Source organism: Schistocerca serialis, chromosome 4 (genome assembly GCF_023864345.2).
Source record: "Schistocerca serialis cubense isolate TAMUIC-IGC-003099 chromosome 4, iqSchSeri2.2, whole genome shotgun sequence".
In the NCBI taxonomy this organism is placed as follows: domain Eukaryota; kingdom Metazoa; phylum Arthropoda; class Insecta; order Orthoptera; family Acrididae; genus Schistocerca; species Schistocerca serialis.
This window is the reverse complement of record NC_064641.1, coordinates 861,432,234-861,458,882: the sequence shown is the minus strand read 5'-3', so window position 1 is coordinate 861,458,882 and position 26,649 is coordinate 861,432,234. Positions and strand designations below refer to the sequence as shown.

The 26,649-nt window shown below is 42.1% G+C and overlaps 1 protein-coding gene across 4 annotated transcripts in view; it reads left to right on the top strand.

Moving 5' to 3' along the window:
- The window catches only part of LOC126473500 (15-hydroxyprostaglandin dehydrogenase [NAD(+)]-like), a 229,221-nt gene that overhangs the window by 96,979 nt on the left and 105,593 nt on the right, over positions 1 to 26,649 (top strand). For all 4 annotated transcript variants that reach the window (XM_050100586.1, XM_050100588.1, XM_050100587.1 and 1 more), the window contains exons 3-5: positions 1,810 to 1,903; positions 20,142 to 20,265; positions 26,400 to 26,506. In XM_050100586.1, coding sequence (XP_049956543.1) covers positions 1,810 to 1,903; positions 20,142 to 20,265; positions 26,400 to 26,506 — 325 coding nt within the window. The remainder of the gene's footprint in view (positions 1 to 1,809; positions 1,904 to 20,141; positions 20,266 to 26,399; positions 26,507 to 26,649) is intronic.

Here is a 26,649-nt window from a genome sequence, read left to right as displayed (position 1 = left end):
TCTCAGGCCGGTCGATTTCTTCCTTTTGGGTCACGTGAAAGTAACCTTTATACTACGCCATGTAGAACACCGCGACATTCTCGGCAGACGAATACAGGAAGCATGTAATGTCATTCAGACCAAGTCACACTTTAGCTTAGAGCATAATTGACTTCTGTCGGTCAATAGTTTTAAGTGTGTTGACGGGAGCGATGTTCGCCAAGTCACACATTAGCTTTAAATATAATTCCGCTGTTATTCCCTAAGTCCGATGGCAATGGTCACCAGGCCCGAATTATGATGGCAGTGTTCCACACACAGTTTCTACAGTATGTGTGTGGATCACCTCCATGGAGGCAAATTGAGTACCCCATCGCCGCCCATTATCCCCTACTTTAGTGTTTTCTGTAACTCATAACCATAACTTCGTCGTGAAGCTCAATCAGGCACGTGAATTAGTTTATTTTGATTCGATTCTAGAGAATTTCAGGTCAAATATACTAATCTTGAATAATGACCATCCATTTTATATGGCCCGTATTGCCGGATGTTACAGATTAGATGTAGACGTGTTCATAAGTACATCCATTTCCGTTTGTGTGCTAAGTGACTAGTATGTTCATACGTTGCAACCATAGCCAAGTAAATGCTTAACATTTACGTCTTAAAAAAATTTTTAGACCTAGTCTTCATGATGACGATGTTGGCTTTATATTATTCTTCCCACTCCTAAGTTCTATTTAGGTGGTTAAACTTCGTGCTTAAGCACAAAATTTTCCTATACAGGCTATACGTTGTAAGCACGTGATGTCTTCCTCATAGCATGACCAACAAATACTTCATAAATGTTAAGACAGTCGATATAAGTACGTTCTGCACAGGATAACATATACGCCCTTTTCCTTAGCTATACCTTTTATTTCACTTTACCAATAAATCCAAGGTCAGGAGTTAAGTTCACGTCTTGTCCCACCAAGTAACTATCATACAGTTTCTGCGCAGGCGCAAGGTATTGTGTCCGCCTAGGCGGACCTCATGACGCTACGGTCAGTTCCAGTACAGCGCTCGTGGCTGCCGCATCGCGGTCGCGAAGTGGGGCCGAGACAGTTTCAGATAAGTTTTTACAAAAAATGGTTCAAATGGCTCTGAGCACTATGGGACTTAACATCTGAGGTCATCAGTCCCCTAGAACTTAGAACTACTTAAACCTAACTAACCTAAGGACATCACACACATCCATGCCCGAGGCAGGATTCGAACCTGCGACCGTAGCGGTCGCGTGGTTCCAGACTGAAGCGCCTAGAACCGCTCGGCCACACCGGCCGGGTAAGTTTTTACAGTCTGACGATAATTTATGGGTATTTAGTTTTAGCTTGACGATGTCCACTTTGGACAAACGGTAGTTACTTTTATTCTGAAGAAGGTTGGGTTATCCTGACTGAAACCAAGGTAAATCTAGATAAACTTTGCAACTGAGGCTGTTGGTTTTTAAAATTAAAATCAGTGAGTGTTCTTTGTGTATCTCCAACATTCCCTGAACTGTGTTGTCTGTAAATAACGTCAAACCTTCTTTAAAATAACAATGAAATTGGTTGCTATACTTTTAGATGGGGCCCAATCACGCATCTTGGCCTGGGCCGAGTCTTGGCTCTCAGCCGGCCTGTTTGGTTTTGTATCTAGGTGGTGTTCGTTAAACCCCAATCTTCGTTTCTTCCTTCACAAACACTGCCGGTACCACTAGTCATGCTGTTGCTAGTAGTTAATATGTGATGTCGACAGCAGGTAGCGTGGTTGCTGTTACTCACAGTCTGCTGATTGCCGGTGTTACAGGCTGGAGCCACGCGGCAAGGCGGCGCTGGTTACAGGCGGTGCAGCCGGCCTGGGTGCCGCCGTCTCCAAGGCGCTGGTCTCGGCAGGGGCCAAGGTACGGCACCAACCAGCGTCTCTGGTTTTCATTCTCCACGGCAGCAGCCAGGATATCTCTCTCTTACCGTATTCATATTCGGTGTGCCATGTGGTCAGTGACGCAATAAATTATTTAAAGCACGTTATTCCTGGTAAACGACTTGCTGACATAAATCGAGGAGTTAGACAAAGATGTCATTTGTTAACAGCTCTATTTAACGTAAATACAGGATGTCCCTTTTATGCTGACCACACCAAATAACTTTTTTTACCAAAAGCAAAAAAAAAAAAAAAAATATTTTCATTTTTTTATTTATTATTGATTTATTTAACTTGGTAATATTAGGGCCATCAGGCCCTCTCTTACATCTAACCACGCATTCTGCATATTTTGCTTTCATGCGTTTTAATGGGCGTGTTAAACTACATCTAGTGAAGTGAAATAAACAATTACAAAGGTAAACTTGGAAAAATACGTACACATACAGTTTATATTCGTAGATGATAAGTACTGCTATAATTAGACATTATGATGAAGACAGATTTTAGATAGGAGTGCTAGCAGCAGTGGGTATGAGGGAAACTGATGGTGAAGGGAGGAGAAGAATAGGGACATGATGAAACACAGTTAAGGAAATATAAGGGAAAAGACGATTGTGTGGGTAATGGAGATAGATGAAGAGGAAGAAGAGAAAGGAGCAAGATAGGAGACGCTAGCTTTGCTATTTGACAGAGGGGAGGAGTAGCCTTGTACATTAATTTTGTGGGAAACGTTTTGAGGATGATAGCAGGAAATGCTTCAACTTCTTCTTAAAAGCAGCAGGGGATTGAATTTCGCACAAGGTAAGGGGCAGATTGTTCCAGAGGCGGACAGCGGCAACTGAGAAGGAGTTTGAAAAAGTTTTTGTTTTGTGAGTGGGCACAGGTAGGATACCAGTGACCCCGTGTTTCTATTATGATGGCATCAAAGGTGCTTAATCTCTGAAACAATGTACTGGGGTGCTTGCGCGACGAGGAGCTGGAGAAGTAGACATAGAGTGTGGTAGTGACGTAAATTTGTCCGGCCGCAGCCACCCTAGTTGGGAGTATGAAGCACTAACATGAGCATATCGGCGAATGTTGCAGGTGTAACGCACACAGGCATTCATGGTTGTTTTCACTACTCATGCCATGTTGAATTACATCACAATAGTGGAGGTTCGGTAGAACGAGTGCTTGCACGAGCTGGCGTTTCAAGTCCTGTGGAAACACGCTCCAAAACTTTTGAGAGCATAGAGACAAGCGGACGTCTTCTGGCACACTACGACTGTATTCTCTGCCCTGTTGAGATGCTCATCCAAAGTAACATCCAAGTTCTTAACTGTTTCCTGATATGGTATTAGAATACCGTCGAGCAGAATGGCAGGCAGCCATTCGCGTAAATCTGACCTTACTAATTTCTGATGAGCTATTAATATTATATGACGCAAATGTTTAGCTACCGGAAGGACATTAACCAGCACGGTTGCTTCTCTTATAACTTGGTTCGTTACTAAGAAACGAACAGCGGTATGTATTTTTCAAATAGCACCCTATAATTTTTATTTGGTAAGTCACTTCATCTCGTCACGATCTGTTCAAAAACTTATCACAGTGAACCATTCACGGAAACACTACGTTATTAAAAAGTAGCACTACATTTGATTTTGACTCTCTTGTACTAGCACACAATTAAGGTGTAGGCGTCCCGGGGTAACGTAACACGCCCACTTGCTGGAGTTCACGGTAAATAAATACAAACAAAAGAAAATTGCACACCAGTCAGTCAATCGTCTTCGTTTTAAGGTTTATGTAAATAAATAAGGACTATCTTTATAGTAGTCAACATATCATTTAAAAGTGCTGCAGTACTGTTCTAGATGCACCCGTATTGTAAATAAGAAAGCATGACAGCAATTTCTGTTCTGCTAACTTACATTCTCCATAGATGACTAGCATTTTCAATTTCTCTCTTTTGGTGTATGTATACTGTACTCATACAACCATTCAACTGAAGAGGGTCCGTTGAACGCTCGATATGATGCTTCCTTATGTTTTCATTTGTTTTGGTGTGAACTACGTCAGGTGGACGAGTTAAGTTACGCCAGGTGCCTGCACTGTTCGCTAGTACACGAGAGTCAAAGTCAAATTTTATGCTACGATGGTGGTTTGAAAAGTTCTCGGAACGGACTAGAAAAAAAGTACTTACATTACTGAAACTTTTATTTTTGAATGTAGTCACCTCGTAGATTAATTCACTTTGTCTAACGATGTTCCAGTGCTTTGATCTCATCTCGGGAGTGAGCTCCCTCGAGGCCTGCAAAATGGTTCTCAACTCCAAGATGGTTCAGATGGCTCTGAGCACTATGGGACTCAACTGCTGAGGTCATTAGTCCCCTAGAACTTAGAACTAGTTAAACCTAACTAACCTAAGGACACCACACACATCCATGCCCGAGGCAGGATTCGAACCTGCGACCGTAGCGGTCTCGCGGTTCCAGACTGCAGCGCCAGAACCGCGCGGCCACTTCGGCCGGCCTGTCAACTCCAACTATCCATTTTTTGTTTGAAGTGAATCTTCGTCCGCCAAGAAAAACTTTTAATTTTGGGAAGAGTTGGAAGTCTGACGGAGTCATAGCAGGTGATAAGGCGGTTGTGGCGACAATTCATACTTTAGTTCGTGTAATTTTGCCATGGCGAAGGCGCATGTGTGCGGGCGCGCATTGTCATGGAAGATGACTTCCTTCTTTGCTAAACCTGGCCTTTTTTCGCGTATCTTTTGTTGGTATTTGTCCAGGAGGTTAGCATAGTATTCTCCAGTAATTGTTTGCCCAGTGGGGAGATAATCTACAAACAGAATCCGCTTTGCATCCCAGAACACTTTCCCGCCGAAGGAATTGTCTTTGTTTCCTTTGGTGGCGGAGAATCAGCATGTTTCCACTGCTTTGACTGTTGTTTTGTCTCTGGGGTATAGTAGTGCACCCAAGTTTCATCTGTGGTCACAAACCGGCACAAAAAATCTTGTTCGTTTCTCCTAAAATGGGCCAAACATTGTTCCAATACGTTCATTCTCAGGCGTTTTTGATCCAGCGTCAAGAGTCACGGCACCCATCTTGCAGATAATTTTTTCATTTCTAATTCTTCAGTTAAAATGTGATATACCCTTTCAGATGGCAAGCTGAGCAATTTCACGCACTTTGAATCGGCGATCCTCCATGACCATTTTGGGCAATGTTGCAATGATTTCTGGAGTAGTGACACATCTTGGCCCACCACTGTGCGGATCATCATCTAAGCTCTCTCGACCAAATTTAAATTCATTTGTCCACTTGGCAACAGTTGAATATAAAGGAACAGAGTCCCCCCGCAGATCGTCATGAATGTCCTTTGCTTTCATATCTTTCTTTACGAAGTACTTAATCACTGCTCGGATCTCGATCTTTTCCATCTTGGCAAATCACTATGCGGGAACAACAGAGCCACGTCAGCGCCACAGCTACTTCCAAGAGCACTGACGTGGCACGTGTTTACTGACAACAGTCCCATGAATATCGTGAACAACTCGTTGCGCTAGCGCTGACCTCTCGTGGTCATTCCGAGAACTTTTCAAACCACCCTCGTACATTTTTAACAACGTCATGTCTACGTGAATGGTGCACTGTGATAAGGTTTTGAACAGGGCTTGAGAAGAGGAAGTGCGTAGGCGAATAAAACTGTAGTTCGCTATTCAGATCTTCGTAACAGACGAAGTTACATGCTGGCTATAGTCCCTTGGCAACTAACAACATTTACTTGACACTTTTTATTTCGCTTGTGGCAAAAATGTCAAGATAAATGGGCTACCCTGTATATAGGGCGAGGTAGTTAAGATAGGCCAATCCAAATATATCCGGAACACTCAGGAACATGTAAAATAGAGGGGAGCATCGAATCGAAATGAAATTCATTGAACGTACCATATAGAGATTCAATTAACCCCAAAATCAAGATCCCACATGGGGTCGAAGAACGGTATCAGCATAACGCAGCTTGAGAGGTTCGGGTATCGTTTCCTAGTGGGCAATTTAGCGCGCGACAGAGTGGGTGGAACCAGGCGGCCTGAACTCCCGTATATTGTTGTCATTCATCCCCAAAACGAATGGGGATTGATGGCTTAACACCACGTTTTGCCAGTCTATGGCAGTCTACGCCATTTCGGTTTGGCACCACTGCAGGCGGAGTCTTCGATGTCTGAGTGTTAACGGCAGTGCACAGCAAGAGCGATTGTACTGCAAATTCGCAACGCGTCTGGAAACGGTTTGCGGAACAACTGGCACTCGTACATCTGCTTGTATGATGATGCCAGTCACTGTAAGATCCCTGATCGCTTGCCACAAGACTCTTCGATCCTCTCGCCTTATCGTCTTTCTAATCGCTAAAGACGTGGTGCGTCGCACATGGATGCCATCTCGTGTCCACTGCCATTCGCCGTGTCGACCAGCGTGCGATTCTCATGCCGATGGTTGCCCCCTCCAAAACTGGCTAACTGTAAGAAATGTCGTCTAACACATCTAGCTGGCATTCTGCGTCTACTACCATCCTCCTTGAGTCAGGGTGTGGTCGTCACGTGTATGATTCGTTCACCAGGTACTACCATACTCCTTTCACAAAGATTTGAGCAAGTATATGATCAAATATTCTTCAAATTTGTTTGACAAAGATATTTGATGTGGCGCTAAACAGGGGTACTACACTATTGTCATATTTTTCGTCAAAGTTCAAGATGGCTGACAACAACTTGTTATTATGCGCAGCAGTTGCATGTACCACAATTGCACTGTCTGCGCATTTGGAAGAGAAGCGGGGGAAAAATAGAAATGTACGTGGGTGAAGCCGTGGATTTTACGACGAGACGGTAAAAGCTTTACACAAAATTTGTTACGTGAGCTTCTAGTGGAGGACGTCAAGTCCTACAGAAATTACTTAAGACTGGATGAGCATACACTTCAGTATTTGCTCAGTCAAGTATCTCGTCATGCAACAAAGCACAATACTCACTTAAGAACTGCTGTATCTGCAGAAGACAGCCTCACCATAACACTCTGGTTTCTTGCTACAGGAGAGAGTTATTCTAGCTTACAGTACAGCACTCCAATACCACAGTGCGCATTAACTAAAATAATACCTGAAACGTGGGAAGCAAATTATAAAGCACTAAAGGACCAATATCTGAAAGTAAATAAATGTTTAATACACTGTATGTGCATTGAGAACTATTTTTATTGCAGATCGAAGTAATAATTACATTTTGTGTCCCACAACTTCAAAATTAATAGAAATGTATGAAGCTGATGAGCCGCTTTACAATGTGGGGCATCCTGAGTAAAAAACCAGATTAAGAAGACTGGAGAGCTCAGAACATACGGGTGTTCAAAAAGTCCGCAGTGCCGTATGGTTGTTCGCCTGCCTGGGTTATTTCCCTTCAAGTGGACTCTTCCAACATTCCACTGTTTCGTTTATCTCAGCCAACGTCAGTAGTATCGTTGGTGCGTGTCGTTACGTGTTGACGTTAACGTTTAAGTTTAGTTCCTTTGTTCGTTTGTTTCCTTTTTCTCACTATTAAAATGCTAATCACTGAAGAACGTGTGTTTTTAGTCGAACAAATGTTCATAGCTGGCGGTAAATACACAGTTTCAGTTCGTCAAACATTTAATTCAGTTTTCCCGGAGACAACACTCCCACATCGAGATACTGTGCGAGATTTGATTAACAAATTTCGAAGTACGGGTTCAGTGACAGATGCACCGAGAAGTGGTCGTCCTAGCGTTTTGTGTGAGGATAAACTACTCGGTATTTCCAATAAAATGTCCATAAGTCCAAATAAGTCAGTAAGGAAACACGCCAAGGAAATCGATGTTAGTGTCAGAACGGCCCACTCAGCTGTAAGGAAAAAATAGAACTTTTCCGGTACAAAGTGACAGTCATGCAAGAACTGAAAAATACTGATCGTGGCAAGAGACTGCATTATTGTCAATGGTTCAAAAATTTCGTTCAACAAAATGGAAGGGATATTCTCAACGAAACGTTTTTCACTGATGAGGCGTGGTTTCATTTATCCAGATACATGAACTCGCAAAATTCTCGTATGTGCAAGTCTGTTGTGTATACATGAGGAACCACTTCATTCTGTGAAAATATAGGAGTTTGGATTGCAACTTCTAGACGTCGGATTGTGGATCCCATATTTTTCAACGAAAGAATAAACGCACAACGATACTGCAGTGATATTCTGTACCCGTTCATAGGAGAACTTGTGTTAAGTGAAATACTGAACGGTTATTTTCAACAAGATGGTGCAACCATGCCTATAGCTCGCGTTTCATTGTCACTGCTTGGTGATGTTTATGGTGATCGCATTAAGTTCACAGGGACTTTGCCCTCCACGATCGCCTGATCTAACACCACCTGAATTTTTCTTCTGGGGTGCAGCGAAAGCAATTGTACATAAAAACAGTCCAAAATCCATCGATGAATTGAAAACTGCAATATCCACTTTCACTGCTTGTGTTGCAAAAGAAATGTTACAGCTTGTGTTTGGAAACATGATTACACGAAATGAAATGTGTATTCAACAATAGGGGGGGGGGGGGGGGGGACACTTTCAACATTTAATGTGAAAATTTGTAAGTAAAAATGAATATTCAATAAGTTAATAACTTGTGTTTCTCTGAGTTTCATTTTGGTATATTCGCTGTGGCATACAGCACACGCGGCTGACAATCATGCGGCACTGCGGAGAGACTTTTTGAATTAATGAAATAAGTATGTCGATACGAACTTTTACTTTCTCGTGAGAGTAGCTTGAGCGGAGGCGATTAATTTTCTTTTTCGTCTCGTCAGCCATGCACCCGGGCCGTATCTCACGGCTAAAGACCTCCGCAATATTTTTGTAGCTCTCCAGTCTTCTTAATCTATTTTTGTATTCAGGGCGCCTCACGTTGAAAAGCACCTCATCAGATTCATACATTTCGATTAATTTTGTAGTCGACGGCAAACACGAATTAAACTTCGCAGCCATGTTTACAAACACACGACTGGTGACAGAATGGTCACATTTCACATTATAGTAAACAGAAGACAAGCGGCTTTTAGGATCAGATCTACAGCGAGGCCCTAGATTTGATCATATTTATTTGATGACAGGCGATATTTGACAAAGTTCCCTATTACACCAACAAATTTCTTTGACATAAATATTTGACATATCAACTTTGACAAAGAAATATGATAGTGTAATACCGGCCTTAAATAGGGTCCCTTGCCTGAATGCAGCGCCACTGTAAGATCTGTAGGCATTTGCATTAGCAACAGCCTTGGATCATTCTCCATTGAATCTCACTGTACTTATTTGCAAAGTTTCGCTTTTGTACCTTTCTTCCCTCTGGGCACTCTATTTTCCGCTTTCCTGTGTGTATACCGAGGTGCGGATGTCGTAAAATTTAGTGCGGAAAATGTAGCGTATTTTCTGACACACGCAACTAATTTTTAACGTTTATAGGTGCTGAATTAATACACCGACTTCTTCTCTTTTTCATTTTTTTTTCATGGAAATACACTGAAGGAAGTATGGTACACAATGAAGCACCAGTTCGACATTTATCCGACTTTGTGGAGATGTTTATCACATAAATGATTAATCTTTCCTTCCATTCGGAACTGATGTCCACCGTCATCGGTATGAGGTGTCACCCCCACAGACACGAATACAATCTTGTATTTATTGTGGCATGGAACAACATAGCGTCTGAATGCCGCATTGACGAATTCCGTGCTACGCCTGAGAGAGACGCAGTGTGGCTTACATCCATCGCACATATGCTCACTGGGTGACAAGTCAAGGGGCTGGGTAGGCCAGTCGAAGGTCCGTTCGTTGCTTAAGGGGAGCACGTGCATCCTATACCTACAGTGTTAAATTTGCAATGTTCATGACCATTATCTCAGAACCTTTGACAGAGAGAGAGATCTGAAATTTTTGGGAAGTATGGTTTCAGTTCTTTTCTGATTACTGAACCAGAATCGTAATATATAGACAAATAATTAGTTAGTTACGATTTTTTAATATTTATGTTCAATTTTTTTAAATCCACTTTTGTTCCTGTAAGTAGAACATAGTGCAAAATTAGAAATACATATCTGTAATAGTTCTCGAGACAAGCGGTCAAATATTTTTGAAAAAGTCAGTTTCACTAAAGCAAGTTTAAACGTATCATTTGATATTAACTCACATATGGAGGCATGGCAGCTCCTAGAAATAACCAGGCCCATAATCAGCATTATGTGGATCCTGTTCTTGATCGTCCTGCAAACCTAAAAGGTTCTTTCTTTTCCTGCCTCTTGCTTCTTTAGTCATATTCTCTGCTACACGCTGGGATTTCATGAAGCTAAGCCGATCCATTCGTTGGAAGGCGTGCAGTGTGTTGGCTCCTGAAGTGATAACAAGTTGCTCTAGTACCCTATTTCTTCGCTTATTACTGTCATTAAACATTATCACAGCGTCACAAACACCCAAGCATAGAGTTTTCATTCCTGCAAAGACGTTTTTGGTATGCCGGTCCGAATGACATTCCTGATAGACTCATTCGGGCTTTGCGATCGACCAAAGAGACATTTGAAAATAAGGTCAGAATGAGCTAACACTCTATATATTGGTTTAGTAGCTTCCATCATTGCAGATGGTATGCTACTTTGTGCCTAAATTATTCCTCTGTACCAGCTGCCTGATCTTTGCGGTACTTGCAACATGAATCAGCACCAGTTGGGCAAAGACTATGTGTAGGTGTATAGTCAGTGAATAATTTGTGGATGAATGTATCCCACACTGTTCTTTTATCCCTTGGGGTCATGTGTATTGTTTCTTATTGCCATTCCACAATACTGCTGGAGTTCATCAATGTTTTTGTCTGTAAGTCTACCTTTAACATTTAGAGTCCTTCTCCGCAATATGCATGTGCCATACCGTCATTTCTGATCACACACTGCATCCAGCCTCTTAACACGAACATTAACATTAATTCAGAGAATAAATAGCTGAAAACCGTAGCCTTCTAGATTTAACAGTTCCGGGGATAGAGATACTTAAGGAAGTCAGTGCAGAGTGACTGGGTTTCTTTACACTTGCACTATTACCTTTGAAAAATAAAAACTATTCTTACAATGGAAATTAATCGACAAATGATGCATCACGTTTTTCAAGATGGATCAAATATTATTAAGAGATAATAATCTGAAAATGTCACCTTTTGACCAGTTACTCTCCTTAAGGCGTTTGTGGTGTGAGGTGCAGTGTAGGGGCCTTGATGTATCTAGCTGGAATATGCCCTTTGGTATTATCGTCGTGAAAGGTATCAAAACACGGTTTACCATTCGTGGCACAAGCTAGCGAGCGTATACCTCCCTTCAGCAATTGCCACATTAGTCCTGCTGTCACATGCAACAGTTTCGTACATCGTGATTCTGGGAACTGAAGAGGAATGGGCCCCTAGGATACCACTTCCTGTGGCCTCTCACGAGGTCGTCTACGAAGATGTTGGCGTCGATTTGCCCGCCACAAACCATGGCGGTGTTCATCTATGAACAACAGACAATTCGAGTCACTGTTCCAGTTACCTCCGGCTTAACAGCTTGAAAACTTCTATTGTCTGTGTACTGTGTCAGCAGTAAACTTAAAATAAGCTCGTGTAAGTATGAAATTTTAATCATCATATTCCTCAAGCCTGGAAATACTAGAGTATCAGTTTGGTAGTGCTCGTGGAAGATGTGCATGATGTAACATTTTCCATTTCAGCCATGTACACAGTCAGTCTCTCTTACGAGTCGTCAGGTGTATTTTCTCTAGTATGTGTCAGATATTTGGAATTTCGCACTGGAACGTGCAGCTGGAATCGACCCAAAGAAATATTGCTCATCACGTCTTTCCTGCGACGCCTCGTCTTTCATGCGACGCCTCGAGTCGACAAAAAACGTCGGTTTCATTCTCTTTACAAATAGAATGACCTTCAAAGTGAAATTTTATCTGTGCACCCGATAGAGCGGTCCCACATTAGTCTAGTGCCATATTCGTTTTACCGATATATATTAACAGGGTCAGTAAAACAGGAAGAATGACCAGTGTCCCAGCAGAGACTCAGTGGTGCTGCATGCTTGGCTGAGGCAGTCAGCACGGGCCACGGCAGCACATTCCAAATATCTGATGAAACAGCAGAGAAAATGTGCCTGGCGAATTGGAATGAGACTTCGAAGGTGACTTCAAAGACGTAAGTTTTGCGGCCACACGATAAGAGCGCTTGAAGCCCACCAGTCCCTGCTCTCCTACTGCCTGCGTACTACCATCTGCAGACTGGCTACACTGACCATCACACAGCGTCCTTTTTAAATCAGAAACGAAGTAGTGCCCAGATACGAGTAGACAATGTATGGTTTCCACTAAATCCTTAAACACTGTACTGAGTAGAAAATACCACTAAACACCCATTTCTTTTAAAGAATCAATCTACTAGGTATGAAACTACTCCAGTCGAAAAATTATTGTGCAAATGTGTCAAATTCAGTAATTTTTTTCTGGGTTTGTGACCACATTGTCAATATGCAGGATGTAAATTTTAAGTTGACAAACCAGAATAACTCGTAAAATAAGCTTCACACGAAAAAATCTGTAGACTCCAAAGTTGATTATTTTCCAGGGGGACATCTGCTGGGGGTGGGGCGGGAGGATACTTTAAAATTTCAAATGGGAATCCCCATTTTTTATTGCAGAATCAGATTCTACATAAAAACTACGTACATTTTGTCTTAAACATTTCTTTTGATTCTTGGTAGTTGGCGCTGTAATTCAAGAAAATCCATGTTATCATTTTTGCGTGGCAAATGGTTACGGATAAATAAAAAATACTTATTTACTTCGTAAATTTTGATTCGCTAACATTAAAACTCACCCTCTCTCCCCATAGTGGTCTGATAGAGAGGAATTACAGTTTTACAAATGTTGACCCACATATTAATTTTTTCCGCCGACTCGGATAAGTTTTGTTTGTCTCTCAAATAAGTATTCTTTATTTATCTGTTACCATTCTCCACGCAAAAATATGGACATGGATGTTCGTGAATTACAGCGCCAACTACCAAGAACCAAAACAAATGTCTAAGACAAAATGTGCGTAGTTTTTTATGCAGGATCTGACTCTGCAATAAAAAATGGGAGTTCCCATTTGAAATTTTAAAGTTGCCTCCCGCCCTACCCCAGGGGGCTCGGGTGGCGTGCAAATATTAGCACAAGCAGATGTCCCCCTCGAATATGATCATCTTTGGATTCTATACATTTTTTCGTGTGAAGCTTATTTTTCGAGTTATTCGGATTTGTCAACTTAAAATTTGCAACCTGTATATAAAACTACGGATGTTTACAGTAAAAAAAAACACCCTGAAGAAGGTCGCTTGCAACAGGGTCCGAAACGTCTGTCATTTTATACAGGGTGAGTCACTAACTATTGCCACCAACAATAGCTCCGAAAGCATGATAGTGGCTGAAAAGTTTATGGGACAAATGTTTCATGGGACAACGTGGGCCATAATACGACCTTGGTTTTTTATTTCTAGGTCGAATCGCTTCAGAGATATGAAGGTCAACTTCGTTTTTTTTTTTTTTTTAATTGGATGCTATAGTTTGTTACTTATTGTCTGATGGCGGCTATCGAGACGAATCCATTGATGTTTAACAGTAATGTCTTTGAAGGTCAACGAAGGTCACAAAGGTGGCATGAACGTCCATTTACAGAAGGTGTTCGAAGTGATGACCATTGGTATCAGTGCAGTGCTGCAGTATTCTTATCGTGGATTGAGTGGTATTCCTGATCACATCGGCACTTATCGAAGCACATTTTCTGACAATTTTCTCGCATATCTTCAGGTGTAGTTGGGACGTCTTTATAAACAATGTCTTTTACGAATCCCCACAAGAAAAAATCCAGAGGTGTCGAAGTCTGACGAACGAGGCGGCCACGACACATCTCCTCCGCGTCCAATGTAGCGATTTGGGAATTGTCTGTGCAGCTCATTTCTAGCCACCAGCGAAAAATGTGCCGGTCACCCATCGTGTTGATACCACATAGTGTTCCTTGTTCCTAAAGGTATTTCTTCCAATAACAGATCTAATGTTTCTTGCAGGAATGTGGTGTGCTTCTTACCATTAAGATTTCCTTCGATGAATTAGGGGCCTATAATTCTGTCCTCCAGAATCCCATACAATACATTCACCGACCACGGTTTTTGGTGTGCTATTCGCTCCTGGAAACATGGATTTGCAGTTGCCCAGTAATGCATGTTATGCAAATTAACATTTCCATGGTTCGTGAATCTAGCCTTCTAAGTAAATAAAATCAAATTAATAAATGTGTTATCCCTCTGAATCTGAAATTGAGCCAATTTCCGTTCCATGTTAGTAACTTTCCTCTGCTGGATATGTTTCTGATGCATTAAAGATCCAGTTGTTCTCAATTTATAACACACATATTTAAATGTACGACATGTAAGGTAAGTACGTTGAGGATATCTTTCAGCGTATAAGTCTCTAGCTTTCACAGAATTTCGATGGCATTCTCCGTAAATGAGAAGCATATTGACTTCTTTCTCGAAGGAACACATTATTCAAATTCGCTTCATTCGACGATTCTAGCCTTATCGTTCCTATTAGTGTTGTATTGCGAAACCGTCGAATGGTGTTCACGTGTCAAGGGCACGCTAGCTGGATACGCCGCTTTCGGCGAATATTTAGTATTTGTACGATATACGAGAGAGAATTGTCAGAGCATGTGCTTCGATAAGTCCCGAAGTGATAAGGAATACCACTCAATCCACGAAAAGAAGATTGCAACACTGCATTGATACCAATGGTCATCACTTCGAGCACCTTATGTAAATGGACGTTCATGCCACCTTTGTGACCTTCGTTGAGCTTCAAAGACTTTACTGTTACACATCATTGGATTCGCCTCGATAGCCGCTATCAAAAAATAAGTACCAAACTATAGCATCTCATTAAAAAAAAAAAAAAGTCGACCGTCATATCTCCGAAGCGACCCCATCTTGCACCAAAAAGCAAGGTCGTATTATGACCCCCGTTGTCCCATGCAACATTTGTCCCATAAACTTTTCAGCTACTATCATACTTTTGGAGTTATCCTAGATGGCAGTAGTTAGTGACTCACCTTGTATATATTGACAATACGATCACAAACCCAGAAAAAATTTATTGAATGTGACAATGGCAGCAGAAGCCTACGACTATAAATGTGTCAAATATTTGACCTTAAGCATGCAAGCGAGGAAAAGTCTAGGCTGTGTTTGAAATTATGTTTAAAGTTTGGTGGAAGTCACTAAGTACTCACTTTATGCCGGCGGCAGGCATAAAACGTCATCCGAAATTGTATTGAATGTTTTCTCAGAAAATAGTTTTGAACAATTAGTTCATGAGCCCACTCAAAGCATACTTGACCTCTTAGCAAGAAATAATCCTAGAAAAATAGGCAGTATCATGACGGATACAGGGATTAGAGACCTAAGCCAGTTGCTGCTAGGTTGAATACCGTAACACCCTGAGTCATCAAAAAGAAACGCAAAGTACATCTATTTAAAAAAAACCGATAAAAATTATCTTAACACCTTTTTAAGAGACAGTCTCCGCTCCTTCCGTTCTGATCATGTAAGAGTAGAAAAGATGTGGAATGATTTCAAAGAGATAGTATCGACGGTAGTTTAGATATATATACCACATAAATTAATAAGTGACGGTACTGATCCCCCATGGTACACAAAACGGGGCAGATCGCTGTTGCAGAAGCAACGAAAAAAGCATGCCAAATTTCAAATCCCCAAGATTTGCAAAGTTTTGAGGAAGTTCGAAATATAGCGCATACTTCAATGCGAGATGCTTTTAATAATTTCCACACTGAAACTCTGTCTCGGAATCTCGCAGTAAACCCAAAGAGGTTCTGGTCATATATGAAGCAAACCAGTGGCAAGACGCAATCAATACCTTCAGTGCGCGATAACAACGGTGAAGTCACTGATGACAATGCCACTAAAGCTGAGTTATTAAACACGGTTTTCCGAAACTCCTTCACCAAAGAAGACGAAGTAAATATTCCTGAACTCCAATCAATAACAAGTGCCAAGATGGGAAACATAGAAGCAGATATCGTTGGTGTAGCAAAGCAGCTTAAATCTCTCAATAAAGGCAAGGCCTCCGGTCCACATTGTATAGCAATCGGGTTCCTTTGAGAGAATGCTGATTAAAAAGCTCCATATTTAGCAATTATATACAACCGATCGCTCATAGAAAGATCCGTACTTAAATACTGGAAAATTTTTCAAATCACACCAATACCCAAAAAGGGAAACAGGAGTAATCCGCTGAATTACAGGCTCATATCACTAGCGTATTTGCAGTATTGTTTTGGAACACATGCTGTATGCGAACATTATGAATTACCTCGAAGAAAACGATTTGTTGACACATAATCATCACAGATTCAGAAAATATCGTTCTTGCGAAACACAACTAGCTCTTTATACTCCTGAAGTAATGAGTGCTATCGACGGGATGTCAAATTGATTCCATATTTTTAGATTTCCAGAAGGCTTTCGACACCGTTCCTTGCAAGTACCTTCTACCCAAACTGCGTGCCTATGGAATAACGCCTCAGTTGTGCGACTGGATCCGTGATTTCCTGCCAGATAGATCACAGTTCGTAATAATAGACGGAAAGTCATCGAAAAAAAGGGAAGTAGCATCTGGCGTTCCCCAAGGAAGTGTTATAGACCCTCTATTGTTCTTGATCTATATTAATGACATTCGAGACAATCTGTATGGCCTTCTAGGTTATTTTTCAGATGATGCTGTCATTTACCGTCTTGTAAAGTCATTATATGACCAAAACGAATTGCAAAATGCGTTAGATAAGATATTCCTATGTTGCGAAAAGTGGCAGTTGACCATGAACAAAAAAAATTGTGAAGTTATTCATGTGAGTACTAAAAGAAATCAGCTAAATTTCGATTACGCTGTAAGTCACACAAACCTGAAGGCTACAAATTCAATTAAACACCTAGGGATAACAATTACAAATAACCTAAACTGGAACGATCACGTAGATAATGTTGTGGGTAGAGCAAACCAAAGGCTGCGATTCATTGGCAGAACAACCTATTCTAGAGTATTTCTGTGTGGTGTGAGATCCGCATCAGGTGGGACTGACGGATGACATCGAAAAAGTTCAAAGAATGGCAGCTCGTCTTTTATTATCGCGAAATAGAGACGACAGTGCCACAGACAGGATACGTGAATTGGAGTGGCAATCATTAAAACAAAGGAGATATCGTTGCGACGTGATCTTCTTATGAAATTTCAATCACCAGTGTTCTCCTCCGATTGCGAAACCACTCTGTTGGCACCCACCTACATAGGGAGAAATGATCATCACGATAAAATAAGATACATCAGGGTTCGCACAGAAAAATTTAAATGCTCGTTTTTCCCGTGCGCCGTTCGAGTGTGGAACGGTAGAGAGATGGTTTGAAGGTGGTTCATTGAACTCTTTGCCAGGCAATTTATTGTGAATAGCAGACACTTTCCGAAATACTATTTAGGTATCTACTAAAAATATAAACCGCAATGCCTACGCAGCTGATTTGCGCAAAAATGGGATAATCCTGCATGAATGAGGACCAGTGATAGCAAATGAAACGGTGCAGAATGCCATCCAGTGTCCGACTGGCAGGGATGGATAACATCGAGATTAATTATGCGTGTAACAGGAAGTCAGCGCCACAGTCAGATCACTGCGAAGAGTCCAAAATTGCCGCCATAGCTGAAATATCATTGTGCATCGTTTATTTACACATACTTTAAGAAACAAATGTTTTTCAACGTAAATAATTGGATAGGAGTGTACTACTATTGACGATCAGGCTTCACAGGCTAACAAATGTACAAGTGAGGAAGAATTACATATCTTCTGATATTTAGAAAGTCACTATGGGCCTGAGACGAGCAACGCGTATAACTGTGAAGCGTGAGAAGTGATCGCGGAACGTGACGGCATGTTACCCAGCTACCAGTGTTGTCAATCTGATATAACTCTGCGTACCTGTCGTTTGCCAATTATCTTCTTCAATTAAGCGTAACCCTTGGTTCTCACGTCATCGACGATCTGCCATACGTACTAGTATCTAGACCTGCCTTGCGGTTCTTACCGTCATTTAAGCTTTTCTATCCAAAAGAGATCCCCACAGGGCTCCATCTTAGGACCTATTTATTGACACATTGCAATAGAACGTTCAATGAAGCTGTCAAGTGAGATTGAGAAATAGAGTTGAGCGCTAGAACAACGCGGCATTATCTGTTACATATTCATGATTCCTGTGGTACGAGAAGCAGATAGCCGCTTGTAAAATTGTGTACATTGCACCTAATGTGAGATGGTCATGCAGGAGGGGCTCCAGCAGGTTATGTCACTAAGGATACAGGTTGTGACACGGTACTGCGAATACCTGACTCTGACGATAATTTCACAAAGGTGTGTGATAAGGCGTACAAAGTCATTTATAATAAGCGATCCATTCTCTCTCTTCATCTACTTGTGTGCTTTACTAGACTTTTTTTGTCATTGATTGTTGCATCTTTATTCCTTGGTAGGTCAGTCCATATGCCCTTCTACAGTCCGCTGTACCATCACGTTTCAAAAGCGTCTCATCGTTTCTTTTCTGTCTACTCCTTTATGCATATTTCGCACTTATCCACAGTGATGTGCTTCAAACATAATTTTGTACGGATATGTTTCTAGTCTCAATGTTTACATTTTTGCATGTCTTTCTGCAAGTTTTGCCAATATGTCATTCTTGCTTTTTCATTCTTTATTCACGTTATTTACAAAATAGCAAAATTCGTTCATTCCTAGATGTCTCGCTTGTGCACGTTTTGTATTTATCCATCCAGTGTTTCCACCTACTGCAAAAACTATTATTTTAGTTTTCTTTTCTTTGTGTACAAACGTCTATACAAAAATATTTCTATCGTAGGTAGTCAGTACCATAGTGTCCCACTTCCATGTCCTAAGTCACTAACGCATGGTGACGCTCAACCGGGAGATGCCCTAGTTTGAATCCTGCTGGTGGACGATGGATGAAATTTTCACTGCTAGTATTTGGCTGACAAGGGGAGAAAAAATGGTGGTGTAACGCTCCTGATCACCAGACTTTGCGCCAATGGATTCCAAACCTCTCAGTTCTCCCACCTTTTAGTAAGGACATGTGACATTTTTTATGGTGATTCACCAGCTGGATGGGAACTCTGAACTGTCAGACACCACACTTGCTAGGTGGTAGCCTTTAAATCGGCCGCAGTCCGGTAGTATACGTCGGACACGCGTGTCGCCACTGTCAGTGATTGCAGACCAAGCGCCGCCACACGGCAGGTCTAGAGACACTTCCTAGCATTCGCCCCAGTTGTACAGCCGACTTTGCTAGAGATGGTTCACTGACAAATTACGCTCTCATTTGCCGAGACGATAGTTAGGATAGCCTTCAGCTACGTCATTTGCTACGACCTAGCAAGGCGCCATTATCACTTGCTATTTATCTTGTGATGCATGTACCGTCAGACCGATGTTCATCAATTATGAATTAAAGTTAAGTATTCCAGCAGCAATGTACCTTATTGGCTATATTAATTACATTGTCCTGTTCCAGACCTCACGCCAGCCTGCGTGAGCTTAAATGCGTGCTTTTCGGCTACCAATCATAGTGGCTTGGCTGTCTTGCCAAGTCACAACAGACCCAAATGTAAGGCAACACTACACACAAATCCATTACAATTACCTGTCTATAACAGCCACACATATAGGAAAACGTTTACATATCTGCAAGGGAAGGAATCCTTTTTGACTAGGTAGCTGAACCAACCTCTTGGGATCTCTCATACAACGGTGGCGTCTGACTTAACATCTTTTAAATGGAATTCTTTCCATTCTACTGAGCATTGGCATGTAATGTATCGTTTTATGTAGCTCAGAATGTGGTGCTAATGATTATGACACTAGCTGTAAGTAGCTTTTCTGGGTATTTGAAATTTTTTTGGCAATGCGCATGGGAAAGCAGGTGCTTCTGGGAGGTAGGGAAGAGTCGGAGCTGAAAGTGGCCGCTGTGAACAGGTGGCGGTGGTGGACGTGGATGCTGCTGCGGGTAGCCGCCTCGTGCAGGGGCTGAGGGCCGCAGCAGGCGACGGGAGCGCCCTCTTCCTGCACGCTGACGTCACAGACTTCGCGCGCCTCCAGGGTGAGTTGTCCCCTTCTGGCCTTTCCACTGCACTCACCCACACACAACACATATGCCGAAGACGCAGTTTCGTACATCGTGACGTAGCGAGCCATTGTATGCTGGGAAAGAAAATCTTTGTCGATTTGGCGACCGTGTAACCTCTCAGACTCTGTGACCCTATACTTTCACACGACTCTGGGGTTCATCTCTTTGCGTAACAGCCCACTGCAGAAGCTTTTACTTTCTTTTGTAATGTGTTGATGCTCTTGCACGCACACTTCCTCCATATGCTGTTTAATATAACCTGTGGAAGCTTCTTCATCTCTGCAGTTGCATCCATTCCAACCTGCTTAGTGTATTCAAGACTTGCTTTCCCTCCAGAGTTTTTGTATGAGGGGTCACCTGACACTAATGCATAACACAGCCAATCGATGGCGAATGATTTTAATGGCTGCCTACACTGAAAGCGAAGATCTCAACCCATGCAATAAGACCACAGGTAGCGTATGTACCGACACAGATTTAACATACCGGACTTTGATACAGATGTTTCCCTCATTAATTTGGATAGCAGGTTTCTAGTTCATTCAGGAATCAGCTTTTTTTCTGTTTCCTCACAAGTATACATTACGTGAGTAATGGCGTTTCAAAAATGATACAGTTGGGGATAGCGTACACCAGTGGCCATTCAAATTGCGGCATCAGATTAATGACGAATTTTACTTATTCTGCACATACGTCATAGGCAGGCCACGCGGGATTAGCCGAGCGGTCTAAGACGCTGCAGTCATGGACGGTGCGACTGGTCCCAGCGGAGGTTCGAGTCCTCCCTCGGGCATGGGTGTGTGTGTTTGTCCCTAGCATAATTTAGGTTAAGTAGTGTGTAAGCTTAGGGACTGATGACCTTAGCAGTTAAGTCCCATAAGATTTCACACACATTTGAACATTTTTTGTCATAAGCAGGAAGAATATATAATTACTCCTGTAGGGGATTTGTGTGAGGACTGCAGTACTCATAGCTCTGGCATCTGGCAGCAACGATGATTCCAGACTGGCAAGGCATCAACTTAAGCTGGATTCGGATGAGAGATAAGCGTATATCATTTCACGCTGCTTCAGCTCTGTGCCAAGAGTCATCGGTTGTAGTGGCTGGTAACAGCCAGTCTCTCGGCAGAACATGCTCACATGTTTCCATTCGGAGAGACATCACAGAAAACACAGTCCAGAGCAACAGTCGAAAAACCACAGAATCGAGATATAGCAGGGTGACACAGGAAAACGAGGTACTGCCTTACCTCATTCAAAGGCAACATTAGAGGTATGTCGAAGACAGGGCGCAGCCACTAGCCTTAACTCGTTAGAAATGTGTCTCTTGCTGTCCCAGTCATCCGCTGTGTGAAGTAGAGGTTACAATATTCCTTTTTTTTGACAAGATGTGCTCCAGTCTTTGGTTGTAACAGAGTATTTGTACAAGCGAGGTTTGTCGCTGGAAATGTGCATGTCCATCACATGTCGAGATTGTTCTCTGAAAACAACTCACCTTGACTCTTCTAAAGATGTCCCTTCGATACAGAGGAGGCGCTCGTTCATGGCCTTGTACAGAAGTGGTGCTGTAATTGGTGATAATTGGAAGATATCCTTAATTAATTTGCAGTAAAGAGTACACAGCAGTCCTTTTTCAAGGATGTCTATTATTAATTCCTGTGGTTTTTTTATCACAGCACGGTCAACACTACACCCCGTGGGTGCACAACATATCATTTAATCGTAAAATTTGGAAACACTCTCAGATTCAATCTTTAACTAGTTTTGGCCCACGTATGTGATAGCATTAATCAGCGGCCTGTGACTTTAATTCAGTGATTAACATGTTTTAGCAAATAACTGGCGGACCCATTGGAGCCACAAGAGCCTCAACCAACAGAACTTTACACTTTGGCCACCTCCACTATTCTGACCCTACCAGCCCTGACCTCGGAGTTCCTGTCATCACAAGAGAGCTTATCTCGACTAGTTTACCCCATCTCTGCAAAGTGCCCCAACTTCCCTAAAAGTTCGCCGCAACATTTCTGGGACATCCTGTGTTGTGACCAGACGAAATTACAGTAGTTTCGCCAAAGAGGTGGGTTCTTTGGTTGCTTGCTGAAGTGGCACATAGGAACTGTAACTCATAAAATATTAGTTCAGTTTCTTACGTAAATGGATAAAAAGATTTACTCAACTTGACACACTTGACAGGGATACCAAATAATTTTTAAGTGCCACTGAGTAGCAATGCATCACTTGATGCACTAATTAACAAACTTTTCTCTTGAAGTACAATGTTCCACATTTACGAAAATAGAAGTCCATCTGAAACCTTAAAAACTGTCGCTGTCCTACTCGACGATGCTGACTGCTTCTGCTGGCCTCGACTGGGGCAGAGCGCTTCCATGCTCGGCTCTATGGTGATATCTGGTGCGAGTGCGCTACTGTGCTGAGAGGGGACGGACGGGTGGTTGTCAGGAGCACCTCCCATATGTCCTTGCAGACGACAGCGAGACATCTATAACATCTCTGTCATCAATATGTGTTGCCGACTTTGGTGTGGCACCGTGATCTCTGGACAATATCTCACACAGCATACAGTGGAGACTTGCTTGGCCAATAGCAAGTGAGGACATTGTGGCTGACGCTCCACGCCATGCCAGCAAAGTGCCATACTGCCCAGACTATAGATATTGCTCCACATGACACAAACGTGATACCCATTTTGACATAAATGGCATAAAGATGACTATCTTGAGTACCCAGTAGCATCCCACATAATCATACAGAGAGCTAAGCCCAGCTGACGATGAGGAATGGAATACAGCATCGTTTGTTCTCCTCTGAGCCTCCAAACAGAGATGCTTTCATGTGAAACAATAAACCACACTCTCGATAAGCAACTATCCTGTCGCTGAATGGCGTTTCTCCTTCAAATGAGAACCATAACACGGTGTTCTTTCAACAAACACCAGTTAAATGCGATACCTTAATTTGAAAGGTACTAAGGTACTGTGTAATATTTATACACAGCATCTAATATATATATATATATATATATATATATATATATATATATATATATACATATATTACAACACATTTGAGGCCAATATGATGTTAATTGCATGCCGCCTTCACCGTGTTGCAATTTTTCTGGCCATCAGTGTATGACTGCACTCTAGCCAAAAACTTCCAAGGGGGGCAGACATCCCTAAATTATACAACTTTTCATATCTTATTTATTATAGCCTAAACAGTAAGTTGCAAAATTGTTTAAACAATGCCACCCTAAACCGCAAATGTTGTTCTTGGTATCTGATTTAAAAACTGGAAATTCTGAGGAAAACAAAAACACACTACACTTCTAATCATCTGCTCTTCGTACAAATTAGGAATCTGGCTTTCTAATTGGTACCGGTATGTGCATAAATTGTGCCAACGTTATAAACTATGTCCCTCAGATTGAAGAAATGTACTAGTTTAATTTTAAGGAAGTATTCCTTACTTTAATTCTCACACCACTATTTGAGATCATTGCAACTTTTTCTCTCCTTTTCCCATCCCTGCACACCTTGTATGAGTCCACATTTTGCATTTTATGAACCTCATCATTCATTCCATTCAACTTCGACATATTTAAACCGAACATCATCTCTTCCAATTTAAGAATATGATCTTCCAATTGGTTTTCAGCTTTGTTGTAAAACAATTCATTGCGTTCAAAAGTTTTTACATCGCAGTTTGAGTTTTCGTTTTCATTTTCAGCATATATCTTAACTGTTGGCTTATGCACATTTTATATTTAATCCCTGATTCCCTCTTAGAAATACCCTTACAGCTAAATGCATTTCGTCTGTGCTCCACATTCCATAACATCTTGTTGTTGCCATAATACACAAAATAATTATTTTGAATTCATAACTTAGGAAAAGAACACACCAGAAAATTCAACACATCATTTCTAAATATTATGCCGCACTAATAAAGCTAAATCCATTTTTTTTAAATCTCAAAGCTACCATATTCGACCAAGTTCTTCAAATTGCACAAGCACAATATCGGAAACTTACAGCCATACTTTACAGGCTACGCCGCAAGTTCATCTTTCTAAATTTTCTACAAACTAACCACAAGGAAAATACCCTGAAGCGCTAATAAAACTGGTATACGCATGCGTATTCAAATACAGAGGTAGGTAAACAGGCAGAATACCGCGCTGTGGTTGGCAACGCCTATATGAGACTACAAGTGTCTTGTGCAGTTGTTAGGTCTGGCAGGTTATCAAGTTTCCAGTGAGTTTGAACGTCGTATTATAGTCGGTGCACGAGCGATGGGACACAGCATCTCCGAGGTAGCGATGAAGTGAGGATTTTCCCTACGACCATTTCACGAGCGCACCCTGAATATCAGCAATCCGATAAAACATCAAATCTCTGACATCGCTGCGGCCGGAAAAGATCCTGCAAGAACGGGACCAACGACGACTGAAGGCCGGCCGCGGTGGTCTCGCGGTTCTAGGCGCGCAGTCCGGAACCGTGCGACAGCTACAGTCGCAGGTTCGAATCCTGCCTCGGGCATGGATGTGTGTGATGTCCTTAGGTTCGTTAGGTTTAAGTAGTTCTAAGTTCTAGGGGACTGATGACCACAGCAGTTGAGTCCCATAGTGCTCAGAGCCATTTGAACCATCTGACGACTGAAGAGAATCGTTCAACGTGACGGAATTGCAACTGCTGGGCCGTCAACAAGTGTCAGGGTGCGAACCATTAGACGAAACATCATCGATATGGGCCGAAGGTCCACTAGTGTAACCTTGATGACTGCACTAAACAAAGTTTTACGCATCGCCTGGACCCGTCGACACCGACAATGGATTGTTGATGACTGGAAATGTGTTGCCTGGTCGGACTAGTCTTGTTTCAGATTGTATCGAGCGGATGGACGTGTACGGATATGGAAACCTCATGAATCCATGGACCCTGCATGTCAGCAGGGGCTATTCATACTGGGAGAGGCTCTCTATAACGGTGTGGGGCGTGTGCAGTAGGAGTGATATGCAACCCCTGATAGGGTATAGATGCGACTCTGACATGAGACACGTACGTAAGCATCCTGTCTGATCACCTGCATCCACTCGTGTCCATTGTGCATTCCGACGAACTTGGGCAATTCCAGCAGGACAATGTGACACTCCATACGTACAGAATTGCTACAGAGTGGTGCCAGGAACATTCTTCTGAGTTTCAACACTTCCGCTGGCCACCAAACTCCCCAAACACGAACATTATTGAGCATATATGGGATGCCTTGCAACGTGCCGTTTAGAACAGATCTCTCACCGTCCCCCTCTCTCCCCCCCCCCCCTCGTACTCTTACGGATTTAATTTGTGGACAGTCCTGCAGGATTCATGATCTCAGTTTCGTCCATCACTGCTTCAGGCATTAAACGAGTCCACGCCACGTCGTGTTGCGGCACTTCTGCCCGCTCGCAGGGGCCGTACACGATATTAGGTAAGTGTATCAGTTTCTTTGACTCTTCAGCGTACATTCATGACTGTCTAAAACTAATATTAGCTCCTGTATTTTCACCCATAAATGAAACATTATGTTTCCACTTACCTTATATCAGTAATTCTCAAAACTAAAACGTAATCAATGCTGACCCCTAAACGCCTGGAGCTCCGAGAAGCTCACGCTGACATCACTAAATGTCAGTTAATACAAGAGTTACGAATTTTATAGCATTGGTACAAATTAGGAGCCGGTAAAATATAGGCAACTCTCTCCTACTTCCTAATATTTAGATTTACATTCCATGTTATCATGTTTCTCTTTCTTAGATAATCTTATGTTGCTATTATCAGTCTACATTTTATGTCTCCCACCTTCCTCAGTTTTGTGCCCAGTAACTGAAAAACATCTAAACATAGATGTAGGCATCTATAAGGTTAATTCTCCGAGAGTGTTAAGATTCATTTCACTTGCATGAAGCAGCTTTCTTTGGTGCCCGACTTCTTCTCCATCATTACTACAAGCGAACTTTCATTCCCACTGTGATACCATAACAGTGACGCACCTTCTCTCTTTTCGTCAGCTATTTTTAATTGTTATTTCTTCTGTTACAGACGCATTTGAGATGGCGAAGGGGACTTTCAATGGGTTGGACATCGTCATAAATAACGCCGGTGTCGGAAATGATGTCGAGTGGCAACGAGAGATCGATATTAATTTGGTGAGTGGTCGTTTCCTATTTCCGCCCTTGCATTGTTACCTATGCTTGGGACCAATTAATAAGTTTGAGCCGACGTTCAGTGTAGCACACGTACTCCAAAAATCCACCTTGTGGACGTCATCTGTGAGATATGATGACTGTAG